The following is a 26,592-nucleotide window of genomic DNA, read 5'->3' as shown; positions in this document are numbered from 1 at the left end:
ATACAGGATGTTTCTAATCAATTTTATAAAAGGTTAATATACCGATAGTATGCTAACATTTACTAAAATAATATATAAAATATTAAAGTTGGCGGGAACAACTGCGACACTTGATTCTGAGTAGGCAGACTATGATACAAAAACATTTTGCTTCCAATAAGTAACCAACAAAATGTAAGTCAGTGACCACGGTGAAAATGATGAAGAATGATGTTGGAAAAAATGGAGAATCGTTTAGATCGAATATAGATAACTAGGTAGGTAGGTGGACGTTTTAGGATCCGTCGAAGGGTTTATACATGTGTGTGAGTTTCTCTTTTCCGTTGTGAAACAGGCTAGGGTAGGAAGGTTGCGATGTACCGTGATGTTACGAACTTTTGTAATCCCCAGTGTTTTTCCCAAATAACTCCGTATCCAAGTCTTCGAACCATTTGTAAACATTTAAATATTAACGACATTAAATTTCCCATTTCAAGAAATGACAAGTCACTCTGCAACCATTTTTCAATCGATATTCAATTCAATTATTTAGTCATTACCGATCATTATTCCATTCAATTGAGCTCTGTGACCGTCTGAATGGGCAAAACGCATCTCTGGATCATCTATCGCGTTGCGTGGTACGCTAGATGGGGAGAGATGCTGAGCTCGAAGATTTCGCGTCAAAGAGGACAACCAACCGTCACGTTATACAATAATGCATGCCCTCCAACCTCCCTCCTGATTTCGATTCGTTTTGTAATCTGAGAACAAGAATCCGCATAGCAATGTATCTAATTCAGAAAGATACAGATGTGGATTGGGATTCTTCAGAATTGTTGGGGCAAGTCCCAGATAATATAAAATTTTTGACAGTTCAATCTGTCGCGCCTTATTGCGCGTAAATTAATCAAGAGAATTGGACGCAGCTTTTGGCGCGTAAATTAATAACGGGAATCGGACACATATTTATGCACGTCGAATTTGGATACAGTATATACAAGAGTTACGCACTCGATGTGCTGATCTTTCAGCTTTTCGGGCAATTTTTTTACGAATAGTAAAGTTTTTAAGTTCAACGGCGCCTTTTGCGCGTGGACTTGATACCTTTCAGTTATGAGAAAAGGCGTAGCATTTAGAACTCGGCGCTCATCGCGCAGGAACGATCATTTCGGTAGTGTATACTGATAGTGGAGAATCTTGGCGTAAGTATTTATGAAATATATCTGAAATGTACAGAAATACTCTACTGACTGATTGTATTATTTTCTGTTTCAGGGCAATAAAACCAATTTTTTAACAAATGTACTGAGAGCTATAGAATGTTCAGTCCAAATAGGTATTCACTTTAATAATTCAAAGCAAAAACAGCTGTCGATTGAAAAAATTAAGAATGTTTTTTATTCATCAATACCATTAATAATCGAAGCAATGAATGTTAAGGCGAATATCATGTTGGACTCGAACCATTTTTTGTCAGTGTATGTACTTATGTGATTGTGCTAACCAGACCGTCTGTTTCGGCTAATCAAACCTCTTGTCTGTTTTGCGGAAATCTTTAGAAATACTTCGATAGATTAGAATCTTGTCTCAAAAAAGACCAATGGATTGTTGAAAACAGAGTACTCTTGAAGCTTCCCAAAAGTCTTACAACCTTTCATTTGTATTTTTTAGCAGAGTTATCGTGGGTAACACAGGTGAAGACGAATTTTGACTTTGATAAGAGGGTATGAAATTTCGATAGATTTATCGATAGTTAGACGAAAAAAAATATATATATCTTGAAATTGAATGAAAAAGTTTGCTTTTGTATCTAGGACAACGGTTGAATAGTATTTTAGAAAATCCATAGTTAAAATTTTTATTCATCGATAACTCGAAACAAATATATTTATATGGAATTTTTATCAACTTTTACTGTCATATCGAATTACAAAATAGTGGAAAAAAGTTTAAAGGTGAACCCTATTACTTTTTCTTTCATGTTCATAAGTACTTTCTCTCACTAAACCCCAAATGTAGTCCTCGATCATATTTTTGTTGTATTTGCCCTGATAACGTTGTTCGAAGTTCATAATATCTTGATGAAAACGTTTTCCTTGTTCTTCTGAGTGCGCCCCCATGTTGTTTTAAAATTTATCTAAATGAGCATGCAGCAAATTTACTTTTAGAGATATTCTGCAACCCATGGTTTTAAATTTTTTTAACATGTTTTCAACTAGCTCTTCACCCCCCCATCCAAGTACTGACCGCGCCCAACGTTGCTTAACTTCGGTGATCGGACGAGAACCGGTGCTTTCAACGTGATATGGCCGTTGCCAACTAGCTCTTGTTAATTTTCAACTTTGTTACTCCCTAAAAATCCAGAGACTACTTCTTTAAAACTATTCCAACTTTGTTTTTACGGTATTTTTAAATATACCAGAACTATTCAAAATTTCTCCGATAACTCAAAAAAATGCATTATTATCAAAACTACTACAAAACCAAACTTTATATGGAATGTGGGTACTTTTCCTTTATTTTGGAGCATAATAAATAGAAAAATCATAAATTAAATTTTAGGACGAAGACAGCAAATTTTTTTGTAGAGTTTTGTAATTGATGAGAATTTGATTATAAAGAATCCGGAAAATCCATCTATAGGTAATATCAGTCGTTAGTTTCTGAGATCCTATGTATAGTATTATTACACAATTGTATCCTATGGGTAATATTGTTATTAGGGGTTACGGAGAAAGTGCTAAAATAGTATCGACTTTGTCGGAAATACATATTCTCAAACTCGAAATTCCTAACAATCAACACGAGCACAGCCATAAATGTATAATAAAGTGGACAGATATGACTAATTATAATCTGGGCCACTTGATAATCAAGTTCTGTAGAATCTTGTGTTTGGGGCTCAGTGGCCAGAGTCGCAATCTAGCCAGGTAATATGCGTAGAAGTTGAAAAAAGAAGCTTGATCATCTTAAGTTTTTTAAAGTTACTTTTGTGATAATGATTGCCTAAAGTTCATCGGGGGTTGTTACAGCATGGACTCGAACATTAGTAACAATCGAGTCTTACCTAAATTCCAAAAATATTTGAAATTAGTATTTTTGTGTAGAAAGGTTTGAGTTTTCCGCTGCAAATAAACTGCATTTTTAAAAAACCACGGAAATCTAACGTCAGTTAAGAAATTATTTTTATATGTCAGCTGCGTCTTCCTTCGAAATGAAGATCTATATAAGCGTTGACTGAACATACATATTATTATAATATCTTCACTTAACAGTACAAGTCAAGTATTAAACATAAACTTCCGTTTAGAACATACCTCCGATCAATGCGAAATTTGGTATACTTATGTATTTTGATGCGCTGATCAAGAATATCATACTCAAAACACCCGCAAATTCGATTTTCAAGGTCAAATCAATTTTTTTTTGTGTGTGTGTGTGTGTGTGTGGGTTTGTTTAGGTTTGGGTTTGGGTTTTTCCTTATATTTATTGCAATAAATGTGAAAAACATTTAAAAAATCGATTTTTTGTCGATTTGACATTGAAAATCGAATTTGCGGGTGTTTTGAGTATGATATTCTTGATCAGCGCATCAAAAGACATAAGTATACCAAATTTCAGATCGATCGGAGGTATGTTCTAAACGGAAGTACACCCATCTTTTTTATCAAGAAAAGGTTTCTAACTCTGTTAACGGTAATCCAGGTGCATATGATTATTGTGTATCTAATTAGGATAACATTATGTTTGTCGATCCGATGGAGTTAGATTGACATTGCGGAATATGGCCGAAATGAATTAGCGTAGTTGAAAAGTATACGGCGTCCGGGCAGGAGTTATGTGAAAATTTCAGTCTATTTACTTACCGATCGCTTACCGGATTGAGTTGCGCATGTAGGGGAGGACGCCAAAGGACGCAGAGGACGCTGCTTGACGATGAATTTATGTCGGCCATTTTCGATTACGAAAAGCCCTATAAAACGTATCCTTGCCATAAAGCTGGCACTCTTTACGTATCTTCAGTCAAAAGATATCATATACATGCATAGCTGGCCAACATAACCTCATTTTATCGCAACCTGTCGTATACCTCTTTCCGTGCATGTGTCGAACAAATATTTATTGGAACATTTTTTAAAGTTATTTTTTAATTACTAAACTGTTGTATTTACTGTCGCAAAAATTATAGATAATTTGATTTTACGCTAGCAAGATCCTAACCATTGGCGCCATCTACGCCGAGTTTGACGAATATGGACCCTCATTCTTCAAGATGTTCTGAACCCTCGGGATTTATGATCTATCTTAGTTACGCGGTCTGCTTTTATTTTAACGAATTTTTCTTAATATTCTGCAAACTTACGTGACGTTATGTGGTCTAAGAATAGATCCAAAACCATACATTTTCCTAGGAGACGAAGAAATATCCAAAAATTACTTATCACATTACACAGATAGAGCTTTTTGAACCAACCAGGAATTGATGATTATTAAAAATTTTGCGGGTTCGTATACAGGTTATCACAATAATCAGCTCGACCCGTTATAAGCTGTTTGCCTCAGTACCATTTTTCTGTAAATTTTCCGCTGACGATACGATGGAAATTGATATAAAAATAATACGCTACAGGTTCTGATTTTGACAAGTGTTTAACAACAACGCGTTTCATTACAGTCTGTATGTTATAAATCGCGCAACTTGAGACTTTTAATTAGGCATTGCCTGCTATAACTAACGTCATGGTTACACATTCTGAGAACTGAAATGAAATATGTCGAAAATTTTGCGGTTTCATTAAAAACAAAAAAAAAAAGAAACACACCGTAATTCAACCAGACAATAAAATCGACACTGAAGCAACACAAGAGGGAAAGTCTGCAGCAATTGCTGCACCTGATTCCAATTTTTTGCAAATTTTGTTTATAACGTCATTTATATTATATTAACAACCTTCTTTCTCATCGAACGTTGTAGATATTCACATACTTGTTTTATTACATTCAAAACGAGTGCATTCTTCTGTACGAATCCTATCAACACAGTTTACAACGGTACGCAGGCATATTCTGAATTTGCAATTGAGCAATGGAAAAATGAAAATATCACTTTTTATTGAATTACCCGCCAATAAAGTGAGAAATAATTGCCATTCATTTTACAAATTAATTAATTCTCACACAAATTTGTAACGTTGACTTTTTATGTAAATACTCTGTAAGTGAACACTCACATTAATATAATATTATATTAACCATATCACTCGAGCTTCAATTTTGGTTTAGGCACAACTATAAAGCTCATCTCACTTGATAAATTGATTTATATTATTATCGATCGACACTGTTCACCACTATATAGTTTTTACTTTATTTTTTTAAATTCTTGTATGTTGAAGTTTTTATCATTCACGAAAGTCAATCCAAACCTTCTTTACTTTCTAATACAACATTCAGAGGATTGATATGCCATTTCAATCGTGGACGTGCAAACACAATCGCTATAGCAACATCGATTCAAAGCCGAGAAGAAAAAAAACGATGAAATTGCGTCAAAATACATGTATTCAATAAATGTAATGCATCAGTTATAATTTTTTTTTACATACAAAATGATGACCCTCGGTCTCAACGTTTTTTAAATTGGTGTGTGAAGAATTACGACGTCAGATAACGTGGGCGATAACATTTGAAAAATATATAGATCATTTGTAAGTAACTGTCTTTGAGATACGAATTTTCAAATGAATTCTTCTGACAGCATTGGATCTATCAACCGTCGTAATTTTTACATACCGCAATTGAAAATCATGCAAGAACCTCATCTGCCGGTCCTGTCTTCAAAACCTATACATCTATGATAAGGGGTTAATGAAAATGTCAAACAACGCTGCTATCTTAAGGCTTGTACGCAGATCTGAATAGAAACTGAATCTGGTATGCAAAAAACATTCACTAGATTATAAATATACATAGTTAATAAAAAAATAATAATTGATATAACTCAAATAGATACTATACCTAAAAAATGCTCAGATAAAGGTTTGGTAATACAGAAAAGCAAACACTACCTTCAATATAGATAATATGACAAACGTGAAAGTGTTTCGTCTAAATAACGAAAAAATGAGAGAAGGAAAGAAAAATGATATAATTATGATTTATAAATAACGATACGGCGCGCGGCGGTGTGTAAGGCCGCAATACGATAATGCAACGATTGCTAGAGAAATATACATTATACCAAATATCTGATAACCGCAATATGGGATAGAAAATCGCTAGATGCAAGATACGAAATCAAAAAACATGAAAAGAAATGACTGATAAAGTGAAATATGCGTACTCTAAGAATCTGTTGTGTTGTAAAATTATTCGAATTTCGAACACTGCGCAGCAACCTAATAGTAGTAGGAAAAGTAGTAGCAATAATAATATTAATAATATCAATAATAATAATAATAATAATAACAATAATAATAATAATAGTTATAATATTAATGATTATTGTCAATTCGCTGCCCTCGTAGTATTATGACTTAGACTCGGAGGGTTTCGCTGCTTCTTCAGCCGCGGGGCTTTTGCCGCTCGTCGTTGTCGTTTTCGTCGTAGTCGTTGTCGTAGTCTTGGTTTTTCGTCTCGGCGGGACTGGAACTTCGCCGACAGGCGGTGTGTCCGGTATCGAAGCATCCACCTCGAGGGATTCCGACGGTTTCACGACCTTCTTCACCATCTTTACCGTCTTTTTCGGTTTCTCAGTTGCAGCGCTTGAAGTTTCTGCACCATCATCAGTTTCCTCCTTCGGTTTCTTCACAATCTTCTTTACCACCTTCTTGACTACCTTCTTTCCCACAGTTTCGCTGTCCGCCGCTCCTTCGGCGCCTTCAACATCCGCAGGCACCTTCTTGACAACTTTTTTCACCACCTTCTTAACCGATTTCAGCGGCTGATCCTCCAGGCTTTCCACACCACCAATTGGTGGACTGTTTGGGGGCGTGGCTTCGGTCACAATCGGTGTTGTCGGGATCCTCGAGTCCTTTGTTCTGATCGGTCGAACAGGGACCGTTGTGCCTGGCGAATCGGGTGGCGTGAGTGAGGCGGATTTCGAAGACTCTTCTCCGGAGATCTCAGCCTCCTGCGGAGCAGCAGCCACGGGTTCGATTTTTACCGGTGCAGGGATTTCCGGTTCTGGTATATGAGCAGGAATTTCCGGTTGTGGTATATGAGCAGGAATTTCCGGTTCTGGTATATGAGCAGGAATTTCCGGTTCAGGTATCTGAGCAGGAATTTCCAGAGGAGTTATCGCAGAGCCGACGCCATTACGAAACGAATTTCCCGCCGCCTTCGACTCTTCAGCGGCTTTTGCTTCCGCTACAGTTTCCGATACAGCAGTCGCCGTTTCGAGCACCGGTGCAACTACAGATGAAATCGCCTCTTCGGTTACCGGCCTCTGATCTTCCGACACCGATTCCTTCGGTTCGGATTGCAGCACGGACTCCGCGACTTGAATCGGAACTGAGCTGCTGTCTAAAATAAGTTCAGTCAGCTCACTCGTGGCGCTTTCCGTACCGAGTTCAGTTCCAGATATTAAACTTGTACCCGAAACGGCTAATGCGGCGGATGGTTTTGCTTTCGATTCAGTTGTTTCTGCCTCCAAGACCGCTGATGACTCTTTTACAACGCTTTTCGGCACTTCAAAAGTGCTGACAAATTCCTCGAGCTTCGTCTCACTGACAGGATCAGTTTCTTCCTTTGCATGTAGTGAAATTGGAGAAGGTTTAGGGGATTCACTGGTAGCTGTTTCTGGATTTGATGGTGGTACCGGTTCAATATTTGCAAATGGCTCAACTTCCGATGCAGCTGAAGAAGATACTTGACCAGCTATTATTTTTTCTGCAGGTGACTGGCCTTCGGAGAAAATTGAAGAAGGTTGAATCAGGATTTCACTGGTAGCTGTTTCTGGCTTCGATAATACCGGTTCAATATTTTCAGGTGGCTCAACTTTTGGTAAAGCCGGAGAAGTTTGAAGAACTTCAACAGTTTTTTTTGTTAGTGGTTCCGTTTCTGCACTTTCGGGTAACGGGACTTTGGTCGAAACTGGAGATGACTGAACCGCTTGAGTAGTGACTTTAGGTTCTTCGGCAGCAAATTCCGTTGGGATTTTTTCTTCCGGTGGGGATTTGCCCACGACAGATTTTGCCTCGAGTTCGGGTTCAACGGATTTTGGTTCTTCTGGGAGTTTTGGCTCGTCTCGTACGGTTAAGGGTTCAACGATGGGCTCGCTTTTCAAAAATTCAATTACGTCGTTGTTATGAAGCGTCGCTACTGATTCTCCGGATGGAATAGAAGGGGAAGAGACGTCCGGTGTTGTGCAAACTGTGTATTTGTACAAAACAGACAGGCAATGAGTGCAATAAAAGTGTGCTGATAGAGTACTGATATTTTGTGTGCAGAAATAGATGTATGTAAATGTATGCACGTGGAGGAAAGAAATGGTTGTACTATTATGTCTACTATTGTTAATTCACTACGCGTAGCGCCGGGACAGGAAATTACGAAACTTGCCCAACTGAGTGACTGACTGCGCACACGCAAAATAATTGAAATCCATTGATCGGCAAAATCGTACTGCAGCTATATTTCCATCTGCAAGGAAGGGGAGCCAATTTACTCGGTACGAGAAATGAGCTGTTAAATCTACCGAGTCAAGTCAGGAATTGAAATTATGTCATTATAACGAGTAAACGGTAAACAATAAAAGTTTGAAAGGCCTTCCCGAATCAATACATGAACTATTTTAGATCTGCTTAAGCTCAAAACGATCAAAAGTCTAGTTAACCTTCGTAAGGCGCGTTTGAAAGTTGAAACTTGAGGTGGCCAGCTTATATGAAGAATTCTCGGTACAGCACCCAAGCAATTGCAGTGAATTTAACAGATTGAAAAACTAGATCTATATTTTTAACCCTCCGAATACATACAGGGTGTATCAGACACTATCCTGAAGTTTTACTATTCTAGAATACAAATCTACGTTTTTAGTCAAATATATTGAAAAGTTAGTTAATGGAACATTAAATTTGACTGTTTAGTTGACTCATTTTTTTCAGTTAAATAAGGTAATAACATTCTTTTATTGTTGGACCAACAGAAAATTATTGCAATGGTAACAAAAAAAAAAAATACCTTGACGGAAAAAAAACCTCAACTTGGAGGTGAATTTGTACCGCCAACATAGTTAATGCTGAATCCCCATAAGAAAAAAGTTGAGCGTACGAATTCACCCGAAAGTTGATGGTTTTTTCTGTAATGGTATAGTAAAAGTGACCATACAGATTAAATAAGAAGAGTGACCCGTACTGGATTTTCGAATTACAGTTGAAAAACTAATTTTCGTGTTATACCCAGGATTATATTTTTCGGTTGTCGTGAAAAATGAAAATAATTAGAATGTATAGTAAGAGTAACTAGAATTTTTTTTCTCCGTGCGCATAATTTTAAATTTTCCATTCCATTTCTGCACACAAAATGTTCATTAGTAGTAAGTGATATTTACGATCTACGTGTCGGAAAAATTTAAACAATACATTATGCAAATATGTGTATGTAGAAATTTTCTATGTGAATATGTAACATCATCCGTTATGATAACACGATAACTCCGTGTATGCACTAAAATTGACTGTAAACTCAATCGGTAAATATCGGACGAATGAATGAGTTTTTATTGAAAATACTAAATTGGTAATAGAATAGCTTCTCAAAAATAGATACATGCACAGTAAAGGTTTGATAACATCATACTCTGAAGCAAAGAACATTTTCTTTGAAATCTCGAGGGTGTTTCTATGTCGACTACATTTTCTACTTTTTTTTATAAAAAGCTACTACACAAAGTGTAGAAAGTTAGAGTTAGCAGACATTATGATAAATAAGTCTGTTCATGTTGCGAGTGCAATGAAACTTTATTATAAAGCACATTCAGCCAGAAACCCTATAATAAGATTTAAATAGTGTGAAGGCGTTGTTTAGTTTTCGACTAGGTCTGGTGGCCAAACACGTGATTCTGTGTTAAATCTCAGTTACTTTACTGAAAGCCTGGAAGAGTAAAAATGAAAACATTGTTCAAGACCAAAAACACCATAAAATTAGAAAATAATGATGGTTCCCAAATGTTTCGTTACGTTGATAGTTTTCGAAATTATACGCTCCACGGATTAGTGGGAAGGACATAACACTCTGCAATCAAACTTGTCGCCGGTTTTGAGGTAACGTAAGAATACTTGTCTGAATGCGATTCGAGCGCCTCTGACGGCAAAAAGAGAAATTTTCACTATAAGAGGTGAAAAAAATGAGAGCTGTCATGGGACAGCCGGTACGAACGAAGTTCCTTACGCTACAAAGAGACGCTATACTGATGCCGCTTGTTTTCTTTCCGAGCGCTGTGTGAGAGAGAGAGAGAGAAAGTGGGAAAGCTATGAGAAAGAAAGAGAGGCAAAGTATAGACGTACGCTGTGAGAGAGCGCGCTGCGGCCCAAAGTATAGTTGTACGCTGTAGGAGAGAGAAAGAGGGGCGAAGTATAGTCGTGCGCTGTGAGTGAGAGAGACCGCTGCTGCCGTCTCCCACCCCAAGCGCTGAGACAGAGAGAGAGAGCGCGCGCACACGCTGGAATAGAGAGAGAGAGAGAGAGAGGGAGATCGCGCGAACTATAGCAAACGAGCACTATAGCCAAAAAGTGTCGGTTTTTTGGTGTCGTTTTTTTCCGCCTAGCCCCTACGGTGAACGAGCGATAAGGAACTTCGTTCCAAAAAGGGCGGCTATCGTAACCTATTAACCGTGCTATAAACATGCACCGTAAACTCGTGAAATACGCTTTTGACGCGAGTCAAAACTGAGTGATTGCTTTTCCAACCTCAATCGACATTGATTATGAAGAAAAGGTGGCAAACGGCGAATCGTAAGATCATGAGGGAAGGGAGGAGAGCGCTTACCGGCTTACACCGCAAGAGGCGCTTAAATCGCATCTTGACAATTCCTCTTACGTTGCCTCTAAAAACTGGACCAACTTATGAGCCGAGCGCTGTTTGAGTGTTGTCTCTTTCCTACTACTCCGTGACATGCTCACAGAATGTTTTCTCACGTTTTATTAGAAAAACTGGCAGTATACAGGATGGGGAACTACCTACATAATTCGCAATGGGTAGCAAAAAAAAAAATTACCAAGGTCAAGTCTTGTGTAATTTTTAACAAGAAACTCAACGATGACAATGGATTTAACTTTGAGGCACAATTCAAGGTCATTTCAAGGTCAACTCAATTTTTTTTTTAAATGGAAACCCCTATTATTGACCTCAGAATGGGAACCCCTAGGGGTTATTTAGATCCATAGCAGAGGTACACACCTGCACATAAAATTGTACGATCTTTCTAATTCTAGAATTAAAATGTTTTCCAATAAAAAATAAAACAAGTGGACCTTGAAATGACTATTGTGTCTCAAAGTCGAATCCAAGGTCATCATTGAGTTCCTTGTTGAAAATTACACATGACTTGATCTCGGTTATTTTTCTTTTTGGCACCCATAGTGAATTATTTAGGTATTTTCATACATTTTCCTCACCCTGTATATAATACACCTAATTGTAAGGAATGTTGGAAAAAAACTAGCCGAGTTGTTGAAGAATTTCGTACAGTCCTCAATTCGTTTTTCTAAATACAAGTGCAGGTCATTTAATCCGTGTAGTCCAAATACACATGTAATTAGCATTCACTTCTTTATTAATTTTTTAAACTATCACAAATTGCAAAGAAATTTCCTGTGTTATTCTGACGTTACCAAACCACATCTGTGTATGCATCAGAGTCAGTATCTATGGGAATACAGTTTTTGCAATAGAAATATAAAATTGTGGTCCGGATCGACAATCAGCATTAAAAGCAGTATGTTAGCAGAATTTCTCAAACCTACATAGCTGAATTGCAGCTGTACTGTATACTTCGAAAATTGTTAATCAAGCGATCTATGCATGAATAATTGATGGTTGTTAAAGAAAAACATTCCTATGACCATAGATATATCCACATTCCGCATGTAGTCTCATGCTATAACTATCGAGCTGTTATTCGCTATGTGGCATTGAATAAAACTCATCTGGATGACCACAATAATTTTCTGTAATTATTATTGCCATAAACTTGAGGAAGGCCAGTATTTCATCATCAAGTATTTCTGGTTTTCGACACTTAGTCAGATTATTGAGCACTCTACCATCGATTCTTTGTTTTATCTACTTTTCTCAATCAATTCTTGACGGCGGACGATAAACTATAAGTTTGTTCAATTTGGTGCCAGATTGAAAAAATGTCAAATCTAGAGCCAGGACTCGTTGGCTCCTTGCCTCCAATTACTACCAATCACTAATTTTTTCCAATACACACAGCGAATAATCAGCAATTAGTACATTAACAGACAGTCTTTCCAATTCTGAAAGCCTGTTCAATAACAATAAACGATCCCTTGAAAGGACCACCAATTCAAGGGTTCAAAATCTGAACCTTTGACCCATTGCAGTGATTTTTTTAACTATAATATGAATAGGTTAATACATGTAGAGTGAGCCAAAACGTTAGTGTTGAATTTAAGGTCTTCTGCATCTAAGGATAGTTTCAGTGTATACGGAATTTTTTTTTTTTTTTTTCTTGATAACTAATACTTTATCGAAGAACTTATCCCAGTTAGAAGCAGAAGTACCCGAACCCTGTAAAAACTTTTTTTGGCCATAGAACAGAAGTGTAAACAGGTTTAATGATAATAGCAGTGCTGGTAGCAGTCAATCAAGACCAGCCACTCAATAACAAATTTTGCGTTGACGGCTATTGAATTACACTGGTCAGAAAATTGGGTTTTTATTGGAACCTGGGGTACAAATCGTATTTTCTGGGTGTTTACGTCTATAAAAACGGAATAAAGAGTAGTAACTATTTTTTCCATAAGTCATAAAAGTTGACAATTATGCTGTAACATACGAGCTATAAAAAAAATGTATTACTATAGTTTTGAATCTTTTTAACCGTATAGATGCATATTAAAAAGATGACTTTTAATACCGACCAACTTCATCGACATGTGGTACATTCAAGTAAATCATGCATAGATTAACCTGCCATTCAAGAATAAAATTCTGTGTTTGTGATGGCTGATTTTATTCGCCACACTGCTAACTTTTTTTCAACTTTTCGAATTATATACAATGCTTTGTTGATGACAACCAAAATATATTTTCGCTAATTTCTTTCCAGAATGATATCCAAGTATAAATGGAAGTAGTTTCAAATGAATCAGTCTTGAAGCTGCGAATATTTAATTTAAAAAAAAAAATAAGTCATTTACTCTTTTGTCCACTGATGAAAAATCCGGCAATTAACTAAAACTTAAATATCATTTTCTTTCGATACTAACAGAAGGGTTCACAAATCTGATGATTCATTTTTTATATCCAGAAATGACCTTGCAGAGGTTGATTCTAAGATGCAGTTCACAGGACTGTGGAACCAAATATTTTGTTTCCCATCAACTTTACCACTTAGTATAGGTTAACTTTAATGTTAATTTTAATTAAAGACTGACTTTTTAACGATTTTTGATTTCAAAATTAGTGGCAATGTTAAATTACGTGGCTGATGAATTTCAGTTTGATTGCTTTACATAAAGACATTAGAATGTTTAAATTTGAGGGAAAACTTGACGATGTTCTTAACAGTAAACCCTACGACAGTCGAATTTTTAAGCAGCATCAAAATTGAAAATGGCTGGAACGATAAGAGAAAAAGTGACTCGCTACCAGCCCTGCGATTCTCGATAATTTGGGTCCAATTAGAATACGAGTGTCTGGTGTGAGTCGTGAGTGTCTGGTCTTCTTTAAATATTTACCCCATCAAAGCAAAACGACAATACAAGACGCAGCAGTGCATGGCGGCGCGGCCTGTTAGTTGCTCTCCTCTGCTCCTGTGTCAAACACTCAAGTTATTATAAAAGTAATATCATAAATACCAAACAATGGCGGATATCACATCACTTATTGTTAGTATTATATTCGGTAGTATTGTACTTAAATATACGGAGACGTTCCAAACCATTTCGACTTGGCCATGAAGCTTTATACGATTTTCGATTTCATTTATCAGTGGCTTTTCGTTTCTTGTCGAACGCTGCTTGGACAAGAAAATTATAGCATTTTCCGTTGAGTGTACTCAGAAAATGCTGTATCCTAAATTTCAGGAAACCGGTCTCATCGATTTGGTTAAAAATCGGGAGAGAAATTAAGTATTGGGTGAAGATAATTCAGGAAATTTTCCGAGCTTCTACAGTTTCTATCTTTTCAACCACTATACCGTGCAACTTAAATTTGAACTTTTTGCAAAGAAATTACTGTATAAATTTCATCAAAGTCAGTGTTGAAATGATCTGGAACTTGAGGTATTAACATTCTACCAGAAGAACCAACCAAAATCCCAAAAATGGACCAATTGCAGCTGCTTGCGTGTTTTTGCCTTTGCGTCATGAGAATAGACGCGAATTGTCAGGAAATTATACTGTCATTCAACACACAACCAGGCCACAAACAAGCGGTTGCAATTTCTGATATATCTGTAGGAAAACACGCCGTGCATTCTCCATGTCAGCATGAAAGACCAACCAGAATAAACAATAAAAAAACTTTTCCACGAAACATTATGCGATAAGCTTGTGAAACGCAGGAAAAACTAGAAAATAAATAGTCAAGATAATAAACAAGTTGTATATAAAAGAAAAAAAAACCTTGTTACTAATTATATAGCTTATGAGAATACTTGAGCACAATCCGATTTTCGCTATCATTTTATACCTGCAGGTATGGTTTTCTGGTAATCATTCATCCCTATAAAATGTAAATACCGTTTAAAGAGAGCAGAAGCAAGCTCTACTGGCTTGCCGAAAATACAGCAAACGATATTTCACACTTTTCGTCCCTGCCGAATAACAAGATCGCTACAAAATTTCGGAAACGACAGAATTTTAAATAGTCTGTACAAACGAAATTGCGATCGGGGCCAATCTGGAATCCCCTTAAATCCGCATTGAACAAAAATGAGTGATTTATCGTAACGAACTGAATCTTGACGCGTTTTTTAGGATTGCATCATCATTCATTATGAATTCTCCTTTCATGAATCTGTAACACTCTAATTGGACTTACCGGCTATTGAACTTGATGTAGCTGCCAGAGGCGAGGATGGAACAACAGGAGAACTGATTTCAACATTTTGTGTCTCCTAAAACAGTAGAAAAATGAATCAGGCAAAGCTTGGTGAGTTTTGTTCACTCGATGACATTTATCAGTGCGTTTTTTCAAAAGCTCCAAAACCGCATCCAAATTTCCTTCAACCTTTCATTTTCATTCTATCCGGTTAAAACTTGTCCGAAATTCCTGTATTTTTCAGAATTTCATCTTTCATAGCCACTGTATATTTGAACAGCTTCAACCGCATTCAAAAACTTTTGCATAGGCACATTTTTCGACATACTTTTATGAAATTTTAATTTGCAACGTCAAAGAATGTTATAAAAGTAATGATGAATGTTCTCTGATGTGTAATAGAAATGATTCTGAGAAGATCCAAACACTTGAAGCTAGGATGTCAACAATTTGAGAAAAGGCTTTATAATTAAGATGTTCAAAGTGATTGAACTCTAGTGTTTTTTTTTTTTCATCCACTGACCTGATGTTCCCAAAGTGTCGAAAGAAAATTTACGTTATAATACAGTAGTGAAGTGAAAATGTAATTATTGCTAAATATCTGTTATATCGTACTTCCACAAAATTTATTATTATCTCCTCTAGAGATGACTATTTGTAAAATTTCATTCAGGCGATCTCTGAAAATATTTGAGCCGAACAAAATAAGCCCAAAAGCATCAGAATCAGAATAGATAAAAGCACTAGAGTTCAATAATTTTAACCATACTAATCATGACACCTTTCTGAAGTTGTCGATATCTTATCTTGTCATTCGAATTTGCTCAAATTCATTCCTATGACATAGTAAGAACGGTCTCTTATCCGTGCTCACCAGCATTAGCGTAAATAACATTTCAAGATTATTCAAGCGGGTTTTTCTCTTTTCCCAACTTTTAGGGTTATGAAAATGCTGGAATACTCGATAATAAGCCACAATAGTTATTTTCCTGGCAAGTGCGCATAGAATAGGGATTTCTTGACGAGTGTAAAGTCCCTACATGCGCACATGCCAGGAATCCTGTTTTCTGCGCTAGCCCTTGTAAAAAATGAGAATATTAACTAGTTTTTATAATCACTAGTGCTTAAAAGTCAACTTTTAAAATCACTTTGATGTCAACTTTTAAGCACTAGTTCTCATAAAAACTAGAAAGTGTTAGAAGATTAGTTGACGGAGGTGGCGCTGAAATGGAATTGCAATTTAGACAGTATGTTCACGGTTTGGCATAATGCAGTAATTAATATCCGCCAGCATACCATAGAGGGCGATGGATGGTGTTCCGGAGGTTGACTTATAGTACTGAGAATCTTCTTCCAGATGTTGTCGAAACTGTCACGCCCCATATAATCGATTTGACCCTGTTCCCAACCTTGCCTTCTCATGTGTTCCTCAAGTGCCACTTGTTCGGCGCTCCTCGGTTCTCCCAAAGTCATCTTTGCCAAGGCTCCGGCAATTCCAGCCTAGAGAAGATCACAAATGCAGACGTATTCTTAAATTAACAATCTTGCAGGAAAAATGGGAAATACGAATCCCCAAATGGTGGCTGAAGGGTATAAATACCAAAATGTTGATGTTACATTGTAGATTTTCGATTCAGATGGAGCATGCTCGTTAAAATTAAGCAGAATCATGGATGATTGGAAGTTCTCAATATTAAACCAAAACCATCGGTCTTTGGTCTTTGGTCAGCCATTTTGGTCACTAATGTTCTCACAATTTGCTCCGAATCTGTTTATAAGACGGCATCATTTTCTACAAGGTGGGAAATTTAAACTCAAGAAATGATTTCGATTTTCACGCTCATTTGCGTATACATAGACAGGAATATGATAATATATTATTGATGTAAAGTGTTGAAAGAAATATATCAATTATAACTGTAACGTAAATTCGGTAGCATGTTGCACATACAAGAATTTCTCACGAACAGCATGCTATAGTCAATTTCTTTCATGCAATTTATGATTCAAACTTAAAATATGATAGTTTATCGTACAAAATACACGTGGTAAGATTATTCGGATGTAGCACGCGAGACTCCGACGTCTACAGCTTTGTCAACAGTTTTCATTGACTACTAGTTCAGGACCAATTAAACTGATCAAAACTCTGCCAGTTACTGCTTTTTTTCAACAGAGATATCAATGAATTTTTCGTGCTAAAAATACGCAAAATGCCTAATATCAACAGGTCGTTTCGTCATACTAATTACAGTAAATGATACATTATACTTACGAAACATTAGATTGTTTTGTTTGGAAGCAAAATTCTTTTGCATTTTACCAAAAAAACCTTGTACATAGTATAAAAGTCATCTTTGAATTCTAGATTTGAAAGGTAGCTATAAGAATCTAAAGTTTCTTCATTAAGATAACATGGTAGAGATGTCATTTTTTTAATTCTCACCACTCATTGTCCGCCGCGTTTAATGATATAAACTTTATCTTTAATTTTTTTACATATAATTATTTGACTTTTGAGGCAAGGATGATAATAACTATAAATAACTAACAAAGACGATGATAACTTTCGAACTGTCCGATCGTGGGTTACGGATTGTACTTAATAGAAACTTTTGTAGAGAATGTAATTATCGAAAAAATTAGACTGAGCGGTCTTCATATTCCGGAAGTGTCCTTTCGAAATTGAATTTCAGAGGTATCCTTCCTTAAAGATTCTTTTTCGCTAAGTACAAGATTGATCGGGTGAGAGCAAAAAATAAAAATTTCCTACTAAACGCAACCCCCTAACATGTAGGCATACGTAATAGAAAAACATTTTATATGACAATAATTACTTACGTCATCGACCGCTGGTTGCCCCTGATTGTCTACGGATTGTTCATAGTGCTGGGCTACATTGTGCGGAGGATCTGTACAAGGCTCATGATTAGAGGGAAATTCGGATTGGGAATGTGGAGTGGCATCGATAGATCGGATAGATTCAACTTCTCGTACAGAGTGAAAATCGTCAAGCCTATCATTTGTTTGCTCTTCCCTAATCGAGTCATTTGGCTCTTCAGGATCGTGCCTGAAATAATGATCTCCGTGCAACCGATCGTCGATATTTTCGCGGCTTGTTTGCTCTTTGAAATGCTCAGAATGTTCAGTCTGACTCTCCCGCCATATTTCATTGTTAACGGCTTCAAAATTTTTCGGTACTCTAAAATCCCCGGTATTATCAACAAATGTTTCCCTACATAAGATAAGACTGTGATACGCCTCTGTCGATTGTTTTTGAACATGCTGATAATCATTCTCACTCTGCCAAGGATTATGGTAATTTTGATTCCGGTTCTCGTTCAGATTTTCGTCAAAGTCGCGATGTTGCGACGTTAAACTGTACGCGTTAAGGTTTACCGACGGAGTCGGTTGCTGGGGATTATCGACCGATAGTCTGTCGTGAAGCTCAAGTTGCTGCGGAGGATTATCGAATGCGTAATTTTGAAATTGCTGGGAACTCTGACTGTCATTAAACTCGTGCGGACCGGTATTATAATACTGCAGAGTGTGATCTCTTTGATGATGATAGTCCAGATTTTCCGGCGGAGTGTAATTCGGTATATACTGTTCCCACGGGTCGTTGAATTCGGAAAAATCTGCCGGTTTCGCGATGTCGTCTTCATAGTTGTAATTGGATTTTCGTGACTCTGATCTGTACGAGTGACTTTGATTCGATTCGTTAAGGATTGGATACCAAGGAACGGACGTGCTGGGCAAAGGAGGAGTGAATCTGTGCCAAATTGATGCCAATGTGCTCCTGGCCTACGCAAGCGTCATGTCATGCCAAAACAGAAAAAATACACACTCAGCTTGTTAGTCGTCCACTATAAAATGCAGTGTCCATTTTCGAGCAGTACTGTACCAGACTCTTCGTCGATCTATTGCATTCAAGTTCAATTGTGGCTGTGCGATTAATCGATCTATCGTATACTTCGATTAATCGATTGATCAGGAATTCCGGTTAATCGACTAAGCAAACGTCGCAATTAATCGTTTATTCTATTAACCGATCAATCGATCACTCACCCCCTCCCCCCGTCCGATTCATAGGTTAATTCGAGATTTTTTCGATTAATCGAATTATCGTCCCGTTCAATTTACAATTTTTTCAATTAACCGACTAATTGACCCGTTCAAACCATAGTTTTTGCAATTAATAGATGAATCGATACTCTCGATTCAAGATTTTTCCGATTAAATGAATAATCGGCCCTCTAAATTAATCGTTTTATCGATTAACAGGTTACTCTGTCCGTTCAAATAGTCACCTTTTCCATTGGTCGATCAATCGGTCCCTTCAATTAATCATCTTCTAGATTGATCGATTAAACGTACCGTTCAATGAATTGTTTCAAGATTAATCGAAGTCTACAATCGATCGATCAATCGCGCAGACCTGGTTTTTGTCTTGTTAAAAATCCCAAGGAATTTTTCTGTCAGAAAATAAACCGAGAATCTAATAGCTTTTAAACAGAGGTTAATTGGAAGGTAAAGGCTATTATTAGGGTCCAGCTTCCATAAACAGCTTGTAATGTCCAAACATATACCATAATATGGAATACTAACAATAAGTAATAGTTATACTACGTAACTAATTGACCTTATGGTTTTGCTTGGTCTGCCATGAAACTGTTTCAACTTTATACTACTGCGTAAAAACTACTGGAGTCTCAAATTTTATGATAATATAAGTTCTTCCTTAGCGTTGAACATTCCAAAATTTATATCATTGGTGTCACAAACTTATAAGAAGTTCTGGTACATTACTTTGCACGTAAATCATGCACAAGTATATTTGTAACATAATGTCGAAGAGATAGAATAAGTATAAAAAACTTTATAGATTGTCTGGCAAATCTCTTACGATTAACTGTAATTGCCGCTTTGCGTTCTTGTGAGTATTTTTTATTTTTTTTTTTAGTCTACGGCAGCATTACTTTACGTGATAAAACATGTAACAAAGAAGACAACAGTGCGAAACTATTTGTTCAATCGTCTAGTACAGAACTTTAATATTTTTACTAAAATTGTGCAAACTTGGAAAAATTTCACGTGTAATGAAAAATCCTACTAAAATTAATATTTTGATAAATTGGTGACATTAAAGTGATACATAGAGAAAAAAATTCAAGCAGGATACAAAAGTAAGAGTAAGAAAAAATTCATGCAACGCTGGGCGTGCAAAGAATATCGGCAAAATTCAGGTAGTTCAAAAACCAGTTATGCTATAATTAACATAAAATATTTCGTATATTATATTTGACACACTTGTGCATTAATAATAAGAAATGAAAGACGCACACCTAAAAATAGACACTGGCAACGAACTAAAAAATGATTATCAGTATTGATTATCTAAATACTCATACTAAAAGCTGTATTGAAAAAAATAATACGATTTAGGAATCTATCATTGATTTTGTCACGCCATTGGAAAAATTTCCACAAGCCAAATTTCAAACGAGTATCTACATTTGTCAATTAACAATATTAAACAGGTCAAGAAGCCAAACACTAATGGATCAAAACTGGCAAAGAAAAGAACTTAAATGAAAGTAAAAGTGGACCGGAAATCAAATATTCTGGATTTACATATTTAAATATTTCTGCAATTCTTTTCTGCATTCACGTCGAATGATAATTTTCAACGGATATATGAAAAACAATAATTCTGTATTTGCAGTAACGAACAATAGTCTGTTGTGATATTTGAAAGGCCCCTGGTCTATGTTATTTGCAATTAGTCATTTGGAAGAAATTAATTTGTGGAGACTGTGAGTCGAAATTCATCAATATTTATAATCTTTCTTCTTTTTACATAATTTTTCTAAAAATATACGATATCAGAGTGAATTATATAGATGATCGGAAATTATGATATTCCATGATTAAGTGCATTGAGATGATTTGTGATTGGTTATAAAACTTTTTATGTCAAATTAATTGTCGAAAAGTAAGCCCCTAATCTTTATTAGATTTTTTGAACTCTGTTTACCTGATATCATTATGAATATGATCTGAAAATATTCACTGCCGTTTGCTTCTTTGAACCCGATACTGAGACTTTGTTTTTCAAGCACTTTCGAATAAAAATTCTTTAATTAGATTTGAAACATCGCGGTGTAAGATATCAACGAATGTTCTATAACGGAACAATCTCTTGAAAGTTTAAAACCAACTGCGCATGCGCCAGTTTTATCGGCTCTTCGTGCAGGCTGGCCATCCCGAGTTTCAGCTGTCAAATTGTTTCTGGCGGCGATGTAATTGATACGAATTTTCGAGATTGAAATCTCAAATAATTGAGATTTGACTCGGAAAGATTTAGGAAGCATTTTTAATTGGGCCGGAAAGTTGATTCTTCAAAGAACAGTCGGAATTTAATGCTTATGCTCTTTGAAAATTCAAACGTACACATTTTGTGTACGTTGGCTCGCCTGCATAGCAGACAAGAATATCGCTGCGGGAAGATTTCGCCGACCAATGAGATTGATTTATTTGGCGCATGCGCAGTCGATTTTCAAGTTTCAAAAGATTGTCCCGGTACGTGAACAACATTGACACAAATTGAGTAATTTTGGTCAATACAACAAAAATGACAAATATAGACAGAAAAAAGAAAACGATAAATAATGTTCATAATTATAATTATTATATGACGAAGGACAAATAAAAATAGTTTTTAATACAGCTTTTAATACCGTTGAACAGAATACAATTGTATTATCCATGTACAGATTGAGTTTTTTTCAGCGGATATTCGATAAACTATCGAAGAATACTATAATTAAATCCGAAGTAAATCGGTCAAGCCGTTTTTGAGATATTGTCGGAACTGCAAAACATGTCGCCGTGCGAAATATTTGACATTATTTTCAATAACAATGCTTGTGTCACTTGATTTCAAAAAAATCTTTAAATGAAGCTCGATCTACATGAGTTCGAATAAAGCGTATCCCAATTGAATTGAGCTATTGTTTTGTAGAGATATAAATTCCCGAAATTCATCCACTCTTCAGCTATCTACTCGTATGTAAGAATAAACAATAGTCGTGGATTGGGAAATATTATGTTTCCAACACATGCTTGGAAAGTTAGATTTTCGAAGCCTGTGGGGCGTGCATAAAGTGCCCCATTTCTGAACAGTGCGGTAAAATGACACTGGCGCATATGCTTGACTGGAATTCTCAGTTTTACAGACTATGGCTGTTTTAGCGTATACACACTTTCCGATAGCTTAATTTTATGCACGGACTTTAAGCACTACCGGTTACGTCATTCGGCTAAGTTCATCCTGAAATTGGTGTGTTCAGATTAGGTTTTATGAAGTCAGGCCGTGTCTCCGGATATCTTGATTTGCTTCTCAAATCAAACTTTCCGTCGCAGGTGTTGGAAAAAATAGGGTGTCACACATGCGAATGGGTGATATCTGGCTCGTGGGTTTAAAGCACTCGCTTGGCTCATGCTCCAAACTTCACATTCGTCGGAAATCAACCACTTTCTGCACTTGTAACAGAATATACTACTTTGATTGACTGAACCTCGAACTCCGAAAAGAACTCACGCTGTACGTATAATTATACAAATAGTGTGATTAGGTAAAACAAAAGAAAAATATACCTTGAACCCCATGCAACGACTGATGTTAAGCGCAAATAAGTTAGAGACCCAATATCAACATTCACGACTAAATTTTCAACCAAATTGGAAACTTCAAGGACGTGACAAGGGTTCAAAGTACATTCTACAGTCTGAAGCTTAAATCGTTAAGCCTAAATCTGTGAATGAACAAGGTAAAATTACAATGTATTTTTAGATTAGAAAACAATATAATATGACACAATGAATATTAGGAAAAAATCAAACGAAATGAAAATAACTTCGCGGGTGTTTATTAAATCACTATATTTACGGTAAAAAATCATTCCTAAACCAAAATAAAAACGCCTTTCCAATTGAATATCATATTAAATAAAACTCGAAAAGGCCCTAATCAATTACGGGTATACCCTGCTCGAAATCACACGTCCCTTGAATTTTGTCGAATATTTCCTAAAGGGTGCATCCAAATCGTGTTTCACCGCAGCTTTGAATGTTTCTTGAGGAATAGATTCCGATGAAAGCATAAAGTCACTTAAAATCGAGAAAATTTCACGCCATGTGAATTGTAAAATGCGGGCGTGTTACTTATGTCAATTAAAATCTGAACCTATGCACGTTTCATCCAAAAAAGGGCATAAATGCCCCATTCTACATTCAGTGACGCATAAGAAGATTCCAAAACATGTGCACATTCGTTCATTTCAACGAGAAATGCACAGGTTTTGTGATCTACCTATTCGGGACTGGATGTAAATGGGGCCGTTATACCCTTTTTTGGATGAAAGGTACACTTAAGGACAATGAATTTGAGATGACTAATTTTTTCCACTAGACAGTTATGTTGGCAACACAGAGACACCTACAGCGCCACAGTCGGCCGAGTGCGAAACAAACTCAATCTCAATAAACGTAACATAACCCATGACCGTCGAATTTAACCTTAGAATTGACGTGTCCATCCAACAAGTCATTATCCCCGCAGTATTCTAAGGTTAGATTCGACGGTCATGGGTTATGTTATGTTTATTGAGATTGAGTTAGTTTCGCACTCGGCCGACTATGGCGCTGTAGGTTTCTCTGTGTTACCAACATAACTGTCTAATCGAAAAAATTCGCCGTCTCAGATTCATTGTCCCCAAGCATACCTAGGCTCAGATTTCAATTTACATACGTGACACGCACTGCATCAGATACTTGAATCAAATGTTAGGTCCCTCTTCCATTTTTAATTTTTGTCTTCGAGTATGAAATAATACAATCAATCAGAAAAAATTATTCAAAATTTGTAGCTCCAAATTGAATTACAGATCAGATGTTTTTTCAATGAGTTTTTTGAAGTATTCCAACAAATTTTTCAACATTCCTATAGATATATATTTTAATAAATGCAAATTCAATTTTAGAGTTCATACCTAGAAATTGAAAATTCGAAACAATACTGATATTATATAAAAATTGGACCTGTGAATATTGCATTACTATCAATCGTATTTAATATCTTGCGCACAGGCGAATAAAAATAATGAAAAAAATACACTACTTTCTGAATGAACAAATTAATTAATGTGAGCGGAACTTTGTATTTAGTATTTCAAAAAATTTAAGCAGGTGGAAAATCAACATTTTTCAATTTTTTTAAAAATAATTTCATTCTCTTGTATGAAAACAAGTTGCAAATTCAAGCAGAATTCGATATCGAGTTGAACATTGAATCTGGAATAGAGACAGAAATACCCGGCCCCTAGATTGATTTATTTGTAAATGCGAGCGCCTGAGAAATCCCGACATAACGTCTCTAATAATACAAATCCGTGGGTGTGATAGATAATTCGATGTAACAGCCAGCTGCGTGCGTGTGTGAATAAAGGCTAACTTTTTTGGTAATTTGGTAAGAGAAAAAAAAATCGAAACAAAGATGTCAATATAACGGTGTCGAAACTATACTCCTATAAAAAAAAACCAAACCAAATGTATAATAACATTGTGATAAGGATAATTAAAAATGAATAGAAGAAATAGTTATAGCATACACATAGTCATAAATGGTCACATGTCATTCAAAATCGATTAATTATCACCTTACCTGATCGACAAACGGCTCGGTATTCCTGTACTCATTGTTTGGCTTGTAAAATCAATAGAAGAATTTTTATTTGTACTATTTATCTTAGTTTCTCAAACTGGATGTAACCCACGAGCAAAGTATGTACAATTCATAGACAGGGTTGTTAGTTAAGCTTTAAATCGTTGCATCAGTTTTTATAGATCAACTTTTCACGGTTCAATTGAATCTTTACGAAAAGAAAAACATAAAAAATCGAAAATTATGTGTGTCATAATAATTGCGGAAAGTTTCGAAAAGTTCAAAAGTTTTCTCAATATCTCAGAGATGGATTTTTTTCTCAACTGTGGCCAAAACGCACATACAAAATTTTTTGAACTCTTATCTCAAGAATATCTCTCCAATCATAAGATAATGACATTTTTCAAAGCCTGATCTAGCAAACTAGTGACACTTTCTAACCGAAAATTGAGATTCATTTATAGTAAAACTCTTTGGGTAATATGAAATTGCAAGAATGTTATACATATAATATATCAAAATATAGTCCAATCAATAAGCGGACAACTGATGCTAAGATGATGCAATTTGAATTTTCTGGATCTGCGGATAAATTAGAATGATAAAAAACATTTGACTTTGTTCAGAGTAAACGCGGATCTACTCGTATATTCACGTAATGTAATGGAAAAAAGGGGAAAAGAAACAAGAATAACACATGTATCAAGAGATTAAACTCACCATCACTGGTGATAGCTTAGGGTAAACGTTTTCGCAGAAAATGTTCCACCAGAGTTGCAAAAGTGGCTGCAAATGATTGCATCCTGACGGCGGATGGACGGTTGAAGTTTCAGTGTCGAAATATTGCAGCCAAGGTTTTGTGGCGCCGATGAAATGTATAATACGAACATTTTCCCCAAATCTGCAAGATAAGCGAAAATTTCTAAATGTTCAACCACGAAATTTGGGCTGTTTTTGGTTGTTGTTTCGGCTTCCGGCATATAAAACAGCAAGTTTTGTTCTCTCGGAAACTTAAACGTTAAACTAACTCGGAGACAAAATTTTGAAAGATGGTGCAGTGCGATTTGGGATCTTGATCTTAAATCTGATTCTTAAAACTGAAATTATAAGTAAGAAGTGCTTAAAGATAAAAATGGCGGACCTAGAGACGATATGAAAGTATCGCAATAATTTTGTCCAACTTATTCAATCATAGTTTGTAGCATTGGTCGAAAAATCTTACATTCATTGGCACATCTTCTCACCCTGTATATTAAATCAAGGATTTCAAGATGAATGCAAGTCATAAATAGATGAATTACTGGGTTACCGCGCCAACCACTACTATTGTAAAACAGTCAATCTCAAGACTTTGATACGACAACACGTCTTTCTAAAATACACAATTTGCTCTATATTTTCCGCGTTTTGCTGCACTTGTTTTATTTATCGGAGAACTCATTATTTTAAAATAACTCATAAGTTACGATACATATTCAAATAAGCAGCAAAGATCAATGTTTGTAGATAGGGATTCATTTTCGATACAATCTCACATTTCGTGGTGTAAGCCATGACTAAACCAAATAACTAAACGAGCTGTAAGTTGGCTCCCCTGTCTTGTAGGCGAGAATATCGCTGACCAATCATCGGTTTGCATTTTGCGCAAGCGAAGT

At 36.1% G+C, this 26,592-nt stretch overlaps 1 protein-coding gene across 3 annotated transcripts in view; it reads right to left on the bottom strand.

Annotated features, from left to right (window-relative positions):
- Positions 1–5,526: 5,526 nt before the first annotated feature.
- LOC124182686 (cell surface glycoprotein 1) overlaps positions 5,527–26,592 on the bottom strand; it is a 37,318-nt gene continuing 16,252 nt past the window's right edge. Inside the window, exons 5-10 of one of the 3 annotated variants that reach the window (XR_006870836.1) lie at positions 25,658–25,838; positions 18,055–19,017; positions 16,510–16,713; positions 15,214–15,289; positions 13,908–13,982; positions 8,220–8,355 (exon numbers count right to left, since the gene is read on the bottom strand). Coding sequence is in view for 2 of the 3 variants with exons in the window: in XM_046570250.1 (XP_046426206.1) it covers positions 6,512–8,355; positions 15,214–15,289; positions 16,510–16,713; positions 18,055–19,017; positions 25,658–25,838 (3,268 nt within the window). In the remaining variant the exon portion in view is untranslated. Of the gene's footprint in view, positions 8,356–13,907; positions 13,983–15,213; positions 15,290–16,509; positions 16,714–18,054; positions 19,018–25,657; positions 25,839–26,592 lie in introns of all 3 variants that reach the window. The other 2 variants (XM_046570250.1, XM_046570251.1) reach the window with 2 other exon arrangements.

The sequence above is a fragment of the Neodiprion fabricii genome, chromosome 5 (assembly GCF_021155785.1).
Source record: "Neodiprion fabricii isolate iyNeoFabr1 chromosome 5, iyNeoFabr1.1, whole genome shotgun sequence".
Taxonomy (NCBI): domain Eukaryota; kingdom Metazoa; phylum Arthropoda; class Insecta; order Hymenoptera; family Diprionidae; genus Neodiprion; species Neodiprion fabricii.
Note: the sequence above shows the minus strand (reverse complement) of the source record. Positions and strands in the feature narration are given on the sequence as shown.